General features: G+C 40.9%; 1 protein-coding gene across 8 annotated transcripts in view; it reads left to right on the top strand.

The window, feature by feature from the left end:
* ubap2l (ubiquitin associated protein 2-like) overlaps positions 1–12,310 on the top strand; it is a 43,790-nt gene that overhangs the window by 2,627 nt on the left and 28,853 nt on the right. For all 8 annotated transcript variants that reach the window (XM_034094067.2, XM_034094074.2, XM_034094072.2 and 5 more), the window contains exons 3-7: positions 2,324–2,401; positions 5,820–5,930; positions 6,782–6,956; positions 7,426–7,527; positions 7,647–7,692. In XM_034094067.2, coding sequence (XP_033949958.1) covers positions 2,324–2,401; positions 5,820–5,930; positions 6,782–6,956; positions 7,426–7,527; positions 7,647–7,692 — 512 coding nt within the window. The remainder of the gene's footprint in view (positions 1–2,323; positions 2,402–5,819; positions 5,931–6,781; positions 6,957–7,425; positions 7,528–7,646; positions 7,693–12,310) is intronic.

The raw sequence follows: 12,310 nt of genomic DNA, 5'->3' as shown, positions 1-12,310 counted from the left end.
ACTGCCGTCTGGGTGGATTGGGGTGAGGGGCGCTTGTTTTTCCCTCGGCTCCTCTCGTTTTGCCAGTACTGTGGTATTAGTGGTTTAGGAAGAGGGGAGTTTTTCACAAATCCAGCGCTCCCTAACTCATGCCTGGCTGTGACGTAAATGGTGTGTGGCCGTGAAGCCAGGACAGTAAACAAACATGTCGTCGGTAGTATGGGACTATTTCAAAGTTTCAGAGTTAGATAGTTCGCTTGCTATTTGTATTAACAAATGCAATGCAGAAGTTCCACGAGGAGGGAAAAAGGCAACGAGCTATAATACTTCCAACCTGATTAGTCACCTGAAACATCGCCATCGCTACGATGGTGTGTTAAAAGCGTACGAAGACGCCTGCGCTGCTAAACAAGCGGCGAATCCAATCGACGAGGCTTTTGAAAAAGGCAAGAAGTTTATTTGGGAAAATAAATATGGTCACTTTGAAGAGTCAAAACTGTTCTTGGCTTTGTTTTGTTCATAGTAGTAATGCTCATGTTATTTGCTCACTACTAGTCTCTTTTTTACCACCAGGTGTGCAAAAACTACAGGTACATTTAATATATATATATATTATATTATCGGTTATCGGTATCGGTCTTGAGAAGCAGGAAGTTATCGGTATCGGTTTCAAAAAACCAATATCGTGCATCCCTACATAAAACATCAATGAGGAAAAGTCAGTGCCAAACAATTAAAATGTAAACTTTAGACTTGAAGTGCAATCAAAGACTTTAACATAACTGAACATCTGTTTCAAAAGGGAAAAACAATATAAATACCTTATTGATAAAATGAAATAAAAGCCAACAGAATCAACCAAGACAATAAATGAAGTGCAATACTGTCTGAATCCTGACTAGACAGCTTGGTTTTTACTAACCGGTATCAGTATTTAGTTACTTCGGCATCATTTTGAAACGTGTATTACAATTAAATCACGGTAAAATAGGTTAATTTTGTCGGAGTTGGTTTCCACCACAGTATTTACATGGATATAAGCCCCGCCCCCTCTCCAGCGTGTCCTGTTTGAATGACAGGAGTAAACACAGCTGACAGCCGCGGTGAAACTCCAGCGGTTAGGGTGAGAATATTCGCATTGCGTCCGTTGTGAACGCAGCATAACGCAGTTCAGAAACCACTGCTCTGACGACTTTTAAAGCAACTTCGAGATTTTAACAGTATCAGGGGCATGCAGGCCATGGTAGCCGTAGGACGTACAATTATTTTCGGGGCTTCACGGCCAGACCGGCCGCCATGACCGCCGTGAAAATACTACCCTGGTGCACTATCACGATAGATATGTTATCTCTGGAAAGTCATATCGTGGAGACCTAATATCGTCTCAACGATATATATCGTCATATCGCCCACCCCTACACTCAAATCTATTCGACAAAAAATCGTGCATATATATATATGCTTTTCAGCATACGATATTAATTAATTTGAAGTACAGTGCATATATCCCTTCACAGAACTAAAGTATGCTTTAAAAAAAGGTTTAATGAGATGATGGAATCAAAGCTGAACTGTATAACATAAATAGGCCCACGTGCTGCAAACCCTACCCCAGAAGGGGTGTCTGGGGGGATTCTCCCCCAGGAGATTTTTAGAAATACTAACATATAAACTACGCGTTCTGGTACACTTTGAGAAGAAAATAAATCTATTACTACCTGACATATTAATAATATTTTATGCCATCGTCTGTTTTTCACTTTGTTCTGACAGCTGAACTTGCTGCTTTAAATTGTGGGTAAGGGTAGATGGCTCCCATTGTTCTGTGACCTGTCAATCATCAAACCGGAGGACATATTTCATTATGTGTTCATTGTTATCTGAAGTTGTATCCATGGATGTATAAAGAATAGTTCTACCGCAAAGTTATTCTCTGTGGGGACTTCCGGCAACTATCTTGATTCTGATTGGCCAGAAAACTCGAAAAACATCAGCAAAGATGTTTTATTGAGAAGATGATCACCACGTAACAGAAGTTTTCGAAACTGTTTATGGTCTCTGGTACTTCCAGACATTTTTTTTTTTCCTTCACTCACACATCTGCGACCCACTCGAAACGGGTCCGGGTCGTGACCCACCAGTTGAGAATCACTGGTCTAACTCTTAACAAGGCCTCTAGTAACCAGTGGTGCTTAATGTTTGATGAGGACAATTTTTGTTGTTGCAATTATGGATTTTATAAATTGCTATATGGGTTTGTCCTTTCTGCTTTTACAATGATATAAATAAAATGTTGTGCTTATGCTTGTTTCAAATATTGGATGTTTCACTACCCTTGGAACAGGCTACTGCAGAGCAGATCCGACTGGCCCAGGTGATTTCAGACCACAATGATGCAGACTTTGAAGAGAAGGTCAAACAGGTGAGCTGATGCACATCCTTTTGTTCTCCTTCAGCTTTTTTGGTTCTTGCTCCCTTTTGAAAATGGCTTAGTAGCACTATCTGATAAACGCTGGAATATATTTCCGTACAACTATTCTTTATTGCATTGTGTGTATTTTTCTTTCTTTTATATTATACATGCAATTGGTTTGGTCTTCTAGATGTCATCAGGCACATAGTGAGTGATAAAGCATTCAGTGAATTACATTAAGCTGTAAATATTATGTGTGTTATTAGTGCTGTCAAAATTATCGCGTTAACGGCGGTAATTACTTTTTTTAATTAATTGCGTTAAAATATTTAATGCATGTGCAGAATGGCCCGCCCCATACGTGCCACCAGTGGCAGCGCCAGGGTATGGCTGGGGTAGGCTACACCCATACCAAGAAATGGCTTAGCCCCACCATGAGACATGATGTTAAAGTAAGCAAAATAAAGTCTGCCAACTCGCGCGGAGTAAATTGCACAGACAGCAGTTAGTAAGATTGATTTCAGTAGCCACGGTTTTGAAAACTTTTGTCACGTAGTGATCGTCTTCTCAATAGAACATCTTTGATAACGGCATGGTGTTGTTGCAGGAAGTCCCGACGGAGAATACTTTTGCTGTAGTTCAGGGCAGAGCCATATAATAGTAATAATATGGCTCTGGTACAGGGGTGCACATAACTGGTTCGCCGGTTATGTGCGTAATCTGAAATGCGTACCGTCACTTGTGTCACAAAGCGCATTTGCTTACCGACGTACTTGTGAAGCTTTTCCAGAAGGCGGTTAGATCACCGGACGACAGAGTCGGTCTCCGTGTGCACAGATAGGGCTGCTATTAACGTTGGTCTGTACAACGGACTTGTGCCAAAACTACGCCAACCGGCTGCGGAGGGAGACTCCCCCCTTCACTGGAGAACTGCGCTAAAACAGCTGATCACAACGTTCACACTCTGTGGTCACGAAGTACTCCACTAGCCCCCCCCCTCTGTCGACTTTCCTGAAGTACTTCCCCGTTGATAGAAATCAACACGTAATGAATTAAGACCCCACGGTTTGATGATTGATAGGTGTGTGGGTTGTCTTTCATTTTGACATGCATACAAATGTTATAATAAACATAGATACTGTATGTTAAATGGATATATCCGCCTTCTTTCATTTATCTTTCCATTCCCACAACAATATACATAAATAAATGGCATATTTTGGACATAGTTCGAATGGTGATTAATCATGATTAATACATTTTTAAGCTGTGATTAATCTGATTAAAAATGTTAATCGTTTGACAGCCCTAGTGTTTATATATGCATGCAAATTACCGTACTTTTCGGACTATAAAGCGCACCTGCATATAAGTCGCAGCAGCTAAATTGTCCGTCTGTCTTGCTCTCGTTCTGTCTCTCGGTTCCACTTTTACTTTGGGCGCTACCGGTCTCGCTCTTTTCCGGCCTCCAGCTTTTCCTGCTGGAGCCCGCCGCTTAAAGGTGGCGGGCGCGGACCGGTCATAGAGCCCATAGTGTTAAAGGTGGTTAATTTTATCTGTAAAATCCATAGATTTAGGAGGTTCCCTAGTGGCTGTTAGCTGTACAAAAAAAATGGGGAAAAAAGTCGCGGTAGTCGCTTTTCTGCGCCTCCCGCTGATTTGGGTGATTTGTGGAGAACCAAAGAGTTTTCGTTTCGGGGGGGGGGTCCGACTGACGGACAACTTCTCTCTTCAAAAAATGTTTAAGAAATGTAGGCCGCAAAGTAATTAAACAAGCGAGTGCCTGTTTTTCCTGGCCAAGGACAGGTTCCTTGAACACGAGCGTAATGTGTCATCACGTGGTGTAGTGCTGACGGAGAGCACCGGAACCCCGCTCTAGCACTTCAGATATTGCAGTACCCATAAGGAGCCGTACACATGCTGCAGTGTTTGCGTGGCTGTGTCTTTAGTTGTAAGCCCAGTGGCGATCTGTTGTTATTAGCATTTGGTTAGCTAGCTATGCTAACGAATTTAAAGAGCTTTTTCTACAACCAGGTGGGAGAGAGCTCTCTCCTGACTGACTGAGAGGCTCAAATAACCTCAGCTCAGTGAGGTTAAGGCACACCTTGTCCTTGATATGATCATTATAGTTAATAAAAGTTAATATAAGTTAAAAAATAAGAGACTAAATGAAAAACAGGTATAAAATACTATATGACAGTAACAAAAAAGTTGTTAAAAATAACAAGAATACAGTTTAAAAGGAGTGATATGTAAAATATCCATAAATAAAAATCTGCTTACAGTTCTGTTTCATATGGATGTTGAGAGATGTATCCATAGATCTCTTCCTTTTGCTCTCAAAGTGCACCAGATTGATGCTTTTAACTTCAACATTTAAAACAAATCTTCCCGGGGGAGCATCCCCCCGGACCCCCCTAGAGGATGTGAGGTCCCCCCCACTTAAATGATGTCCACATGGATAGGATACTAAATACATTTGGACACATCTTGTGTCCATATCTTTCTGTTTTGGTGGTCATGCCACAACCGTGCACGTGCGTGCATACGCGAGTCATGTTAAGATATCTGGATTAAGAGGTTGCTTTTTCTTTGCACAGCATGAAAGAAAGGCCAAATGAATGGGCTGTGATTTTAGTTTTTTTAAGCAGAGGTTGAGTTCAATCATTTGTACGGCCCTCGGAGGATGTTGTAAAAATTGAAAGGCAAAAGGTTCCCCACCCCTGCTGTAAATAATAATAAAAACCCTTTATTTATAACTTAACATCTCTGTCTCCTATTGATCTGAGTATATTATAAAGAATAGCCAGTTAATTGAAGCATTATAGCACAGGCCTTTGTCAGATGGTATATTACACAGTTTTTTTTCTGCTTCGAACAGTTCTCTCTTTTTTCACCATACGTGTGTTTGCATCCCTGATAGATAGATATATATATATATATATATATGTATTATTTAAAGTGCAATCTCGGTTATGAAGTGACAAAGCACATGTTGTTGATCCATTTCATCTATTTTACTGCTCCTAGTAATAGACTCCTTGTACTAGGATGGGTTAAATGCAGAGAACAAATGTCACTGTGTGCTGTGTGCTCTGCATGTGTGACCATTAAAGAGGGTTTCATCCCTCCCATTTCTTCTTCTATTATATGTGTTAAAGGAAAAACTATTAGGATTTCCCCCAATAAAGAAAGATGGCATTGAGCCACAGTCTTTAGGGAAAATGAACTTTGTGTTGAAGCTACTGAAGTGACCAAGATGCTAAATCTCTGCTGATGGCAGGCTTTCTGTTTTGTAGATAACCCTGTATTGTTTATGTATGTCTTTTTTAAAAGCATATTGTTTACATAAGAGCTTTTTTATTATCAAGTCACCAGGAGTGTGAGCCAGCCTCTGTTACTCATCATGCTCCTTCTTCTTTTGCAGCTGATTGACATCACAGGCAAGGACCAGGATGAGTCTATGATCGCACTGCACGACTGCAACGGGGATGTCAACAGAGCCATTAATGTGTTGCTGGAGGGTAGCCCAGACACTGTGAGTATTGGCTTTGTATGAAGGCGAAATCAGTGCTACTCTGGGTTAGATAAGAACCCAGAGTACTCACAGTTTACTCACTTCCATTCCAGTGAAGGTGTTGCATGGTATGGTCAGGGATTTCCTAGTTTTACGTCACATAGGTTGTAGTTTGTTTAAAATGATTAACAGTGTACTCAGTTTTATTTGCTTCTTTGAGTATACTGCTAAATCACAACAATCTGCTTGTTAAATTGAAATAGAAATGATTAGCAACAGTCTTTCATGGCCAGCTCTTTAAATGTTCAATGTATGAATTTGCCTTGCAACATAAGTACAGCATGTCACAACTTTATAAACTCACAAAATTGAATACAAGCTTTGAAATAAGTGTAACCAGTAGAACATGAGGGGGAAATCAAACTAGGAAATGTGTTTTGCCAGCACATAAATCAGACCTGATAAGCGGTTGTCGGCTACCTTGATTGTTAAGATGCTGGCTCAGTGGAGACACTTTATAATGAAGTAGTTCAAAAATTGCTTTCTCAGAAATTACAGACAAGGTGTAAAATGTTAGCAGTATTGTTGTAGAATTAGTTTTCACTTAGTGCTTTTCTTAAAATACTACCAAACTCTGAAGTAGTATACTCATGGTGAGAAAAAGTACCATAGGCAAATGTTATAACCAGTTGTCTTGCTGACCTGACCATACTGACAACCAGGCAGCACTCAACATCGAACCTGTTGGTTTTTGAAAACATTTCTTTTAGTTTTCATATTTTGGCTGGGTACAATGTCAGATTGTTATGGCAACAGTCAGTGCAATGTCAATGAGTCCAGTAGTGTAACACTGTTTTTTTTTCTTCTCCAAGGACTCTTGGGAAATGGTGGGGAAGAAGAAAGGGGTGTCAGGCCAGAAGGAGACGAGCCAGGCAGAGATCGGAGAGGAAGGGAAAGAGAACAGGGAGAAAGGAGGAGAGAAGGATGCAGCACGTCGTCGCGGTGGAGCTCCACGCAGGGCCCGTGGAGCCAGCAGGGGACGAGAGTGTACGTTTTTATTATCACCTGTATTTGCAGTGAATAAGCAGTAGCAAGTGTTTGTTTTGCATCAACAGTAGCTTCTAAAATTGTGGGAGCAGTGTGTTTTTTCTGTTTGATGAAGTTAGGATTAGAAAGACTGCACAGCTGCGACAAAATTACTGAAAAACAAAACCCTTTTACAGCTTAATGAAAGTACTTCAAACAAATCAAAGTAGTACAAAAACACATCTTGATTGCCTCTAAATATAATTTGGAGCACAAACTGTGGTCCCAAAGGATGGACAGTGTGTGCCACGGTATATAATGCCAGTAAGAGATTTATCATTTATCTTCATTTTGAATTAAGGGCACCTTCGCCCTCGTACCTCTTTTTCATGCAGTTAACTCTAAGCTTTAACACATTTGAGTTTAAATAATTATTTTGTCATCTTTATGTAGTATGAAAATCTTACACTGCTTTTTCTAAACTCGGAAGTTCGTGGTCAAGAAAATGGCTTGGAGGGAGACAAGGCTGGAGTAGTGGGAAGAGGTGCCGAGCGAGGCCGGCGGGGAAGAGGCAGAGGAAGAGGGACTGTCGGTAAGTGGTTATAATCCTCCTTGGACAAACTTTTATTTAACTCGTACAGCAGCCATTCTTTCTTGAGGCAATAGTGAGTCAAGCTAAGAAACTAAAGTAATCTCCTTTGTTCTCCCCAGGGGTATCTGGACGGCGGGGAGGCAGATTTTCGGCGCAGGGCATGGGGTAAGAGAACACCTGCGTTGCCTTAAACCTAAGGGCCTTTTGTTACGCTTTTACCTGTTGCCATGGTCACCAGAGAGCAGGACTAACCCCCGCCTATTGTTTTGCCTTAATCCAAAGAAAGGATAATATACATCAGCCAATGGGACAGAACAGCAGGGGCTGAATAATTCTTTTCAGAGTTCACAACATCTAAATATTTTATTTTGAATGAAACTTTGATATATTTACAAAGAGGGTGTCTTTGCTCTCTGGCCCGAGGCTGCAGCTTAATTCATGTATTATGCTTGTTTCGTGTGTTTGTGTGTGCAATTATTAATGGGTCTGTTGATGACTTGGCTAGGAGGTGTCATAACAGTGCAAGTGCTTCTCTCGACTGTGATGACATTCTTGCCACGTTTCATGGGGTCACATTTTAATCATCAACACATTTCCTGCTAGCGATTAGATGTAGTTAGGTGTGTTGTGATGTTACTCTGCAGTTCTAGATCTTAAAATCGTCTTGGTCTGCTGAAGTAGCATGTGTGACATAATGTGGCTTTCTCTAATGAGGTCAACACCCTGAGTGGCTTCCTCCCAAGAGAAGAGTGAATGTCTTTCACTTTTTGCTAGTACAATGTATTGAATATGTTCTTCAAAAATACACCTATATTTGAACACTGGCTCAGAATGAGTGAGTGACCTGGTGAATTTCTCCGAAGTGATGGTGCACACAATAAATGATAACAGAATCATGTTCAATGCTGCTATGAAAATGTCCTACAATTTTCAGTTGATTTGTGGAGTGTGGACCCAGATATTGACTTTCCTATCTCAAGGAACACAACAATAAGCTTTGTTTCATATTGGTTTATAAGCTATGCTTACCGTTGGTGAGCTGAGTGCTGGGGCTTCCCACCTGAAGTCGCATGCAGTGCTAGCTAAAGCGTTTTCGTGTTACCTCATGCCACACACACTTTTATTATTGCTTCTGCTTCTTGCTTGGCTTCAGTGTCAGTCAAAAACTGTGACTTAAATGAACCGTAGTTTTAATGCAGATAAGCTCTTTGATCAGTGATGGGAGGATTGTGGGCAGTTTTTCCTTTTGTGGGTATATTCCTGTTACCTTGTGCTAGGTCATTTAAAATGATGCTATGGCAGCATCTGTGCACATGCACATATTCTGCTTAAAAATGTTGGCATGCACTAAATCAAAAATAAACGAATACTGTGAGCTCACAAGGGAAACTGCACTTCATCATCATAACTGATGAACAAGCTGACCAAGGAGATTTGTTCTATAGTTTGTATAAAACTTAAATGACTATGATGTTGGGGTGGATCTTGATAAATGAGTTCAAAAGTATCAACAAATGTTGGTTTCGAGGCAAATATAGCAGATTATATTGTTATTATTTCCATATTAACAACACATTTTAGAGGCAGGACACCCTCATGATGCAAATAATCTCAGACTCACTTAAAATAGAGGTATGAGGAGATACTTGATCAGTAGTTGCCTGATACCTGGGTCATCAAGCATAACCAGTGAGGGTAAATTATTACGACTTCCCTAATAAAGGCAACATGTAAAGGCACTGTAAACCAAAATTAAATTTTTGGGTTTTTCATAATGGATTCACATGGTTTGTGAAACAATCATGATTCAAGAATCTCAGACACGATCCTTTTTGTTGATATAGATATAGAGGACAGTCTATCTTTGAAAATGCCCCGGTTCGACAACACTGTTTGTCTTTCAGAGTTTGGTGAATGCCTAATAGAAAGATCACTTTTTACCTTTTTTTTGTTTTTTTATTTAAAACCTTGTGGGGGTATTTTGTCTGTTTATGAATACATATATAGTTTTGGCTCATTACTTGAATCAAATCATGGCTCAATTAAGAGTTTTGAATTGAATTACTGCCTTTTGTATTGTATTTGTGTAGGCCACTGCAGCATGTAACATGGCTGCATATATTAACCCCCTCCATTGCTGATGTTGCCTGGTGTAGGAGATGCATTCATTATGTAGCCACTTGTTGTACTTGTACCACAGCGTTGGTTGGTACATTTACAGCGCTGCCTCTTTGGTTAGTGTTAGCTGCCTTTGTATTTGAATTCTCTAGTGTCAGAAAATAAACTGAGGAAAGAGTGGGGAGTGTTGTTTCTATAGACGCCTATCCAAGTTGGCATATACAATGCCCTGATAGTATATACATTTACCCCTGATGTCAAAAACTATAGTAAAAGTATAGTTTTGCTCTGGTGGAGACTGAGCCGTTTGTTTGAATTGAAGCTGGTCTGGGTTTATGTGTTTTTAGGGCTGCACGATATTGAAAAACACTGGCATTGCAATATTTTTCCTGCGATTCGAAAAATAATAATGAATAATTAGAAAGAATACAGATTTTAGTTTTTTTTAACCAAACGACATGTTCCTGTTTTTGGATTACATGGTTTGCTCGACCATTTTTAGGAAGTGTTCGACGACTAGCGGGGTGTGCTTTTTGCGGTTTCGATTAGGGATCGACCGATATGGCTTTTTTAATTCAAGGCCGATACTGATTATTAGTAATCAAGGAGACCAATAACCGATATTTGGAACCGATATACATTTGCAGTAAAATCAGAACATCTTGGTGTCAAAATGTAGAATAACACAAAGTCCAACACAACTCACCACAACTTCTTTGAAATGCATTTAAGCATATATTATGTTTAATTAACTTTTAAACATCTTACAACTGGTTTCCTCTCTGTGCCCTTTTCTTTAGTGCAGTCATCTGCAATGAGTTAGAGAGAGAGACAAGAAGTGGGGCTGCAGGCTGACATGCTTAATTAACAATAATGCTTAATTTATTATATCAAAACAATGCCTGTCTATCTAGCATAAAATCCCAATAAGCTGCTAGCAACTGCAAAACACTAGTGCTAGCTAATGTGTTGCAAACTATTAAAAGTGAGGCTATTACAGTAGACCTAATGTTAGTCTAGTAGCCTCACTTCTAATATTTTGCTAAACATTTGCTAGATACATGTTGGCTAGCTAATGAGCTTCTCATATCAACCTGAAAAACTGTGAGGCTCCACTCGCAGCCCCCCCCGCACCACAGTTACTCCGCTGGGAGACACTGCACGCACCCCCAACTCTGACTGACCTCCCGCGTCCCTGTGTAACTGGGAAACTGATAGAATTGGATCATAAGATCGTGGTGTTTTTGCAACTTCAGCATAGGGGATAGGGATATTTATTGAACTTCGGTTTAACACATGTATGGCTCTGCCGCTCAGCGCTGCTGCTTGCTTAAGTCTGTGTCTGCGTTCTTTCGCACCTGCCTGTAATCTGAGAAGGTCCCGCCTCTCTGGCTGGCTCCCGCCCGAAAATCTTCAGTAATAGCCTATCCGATAGCGCTGTGGGCGGGACATTGCTCGTGTACACCGAGTGGTGACTGCAGCCAGAGAAATGGCCGCATCAGAGCCAAAGTTTTATCGGCAATTTGATAAAAAAAGACCGATACCGATAATCGGTCAAATGCGGAATATCGACCCCTAGTTTCGATAAGTGATTGGTGGTTGCGGTGCGTGCAGAGCCTGCATTTCAGTCACCGGTTAAAAAAAACAAAAACTAAAAAACTCGGTGTATACAGAGTAGGGCTGTTAACGGGGAAAAAAAATTGCCGCCACTAATTATTTTACCGCGATTAACGCATGTGTATTTTTTGTCCTCGGCCGCACCGTAGTTTCAGAGCGCATTGAGTTTAAAATACCATCTACAAGCTGATTCTGACAGCCCCGCTCCTGCTGCCCGCTTGCAGCAGACCACACTTCCACGCTCACCGGCAGGCACTGACTGGCCATCGGGAGGACCGGGAGGGTGTCTGTGTGTGTGTGTGTGTGTGTGTGTGTGTGTGTGTGTGTGTGTATGTGTGTGTGTGTGTGTGTGTGTGTGTATGTGTGGCGAGCGAGAGAGAGACCTTATGTGCATTGTTGTTGTTAGCATCTGGTGCTAGCTAGCTGCGCTAACGGATATAAGGAGCTGTTTAAATGAAAACAGAGGAGCGACATTTCGCGACAACTGCGCCGAGCACTTGACTTTATGCAGGAAGCCAGACAGTGGGACATTGTACGAAAAGTCAGCACACTCAGCACGGATAGTCCACGCAACATGATTGCAGCGTCCAGGCAGCTCCCGTTCGAGCATATGCCTTGAGTTGCACAAAGCTCCAACGATCCATCACACACACACACGCACGCACACACACACACGCACACACACACACGCACACACACACACACACACACACACACACACACACACACCCACACACACACTTTGTATTATTGTATTGTATGAGAGAGGTTCCAGGTTGATTTGAGTCGAATATTTGTAATGTTCAGAGGTTGTTGTGTTTAATATTCATGAGAATATTTGTCATTGTTCAAATAATAATAAACATTTGCATAAAGCATATTTGTCCACTCATATGTTGATAAGAGTATTAAAAACTTGAAAAATATTCATCTAAGGAACATTTAGAACAGATAAAAAATGTGCGATTAATCACGATTTAACTATGGACAATCATGCGATTAAATATTTTAATGGACTGACAGCCCTAATACAGAGTAAATGATGTTT

Source organism: Pseudochaenichthys georgianus, chromosome 11 (assembly GCF_902827115.2).
Source record: "Pseudochaenichthys georgianus chromosome 11, fPseGeo1.2, whole genome shotgun sequence".
Taxonomy (NCBI): domain Eukaryota; kingdom Metazoa; phylum Chordata; class Actinopteri; order Perciformes; family Channichthyidae; genus Pseudochaenichthys; species Pseudochaenichthys georgianus.
This window is presented reverse-complemented; position numbering and strand designations above follow the sequence as displayed.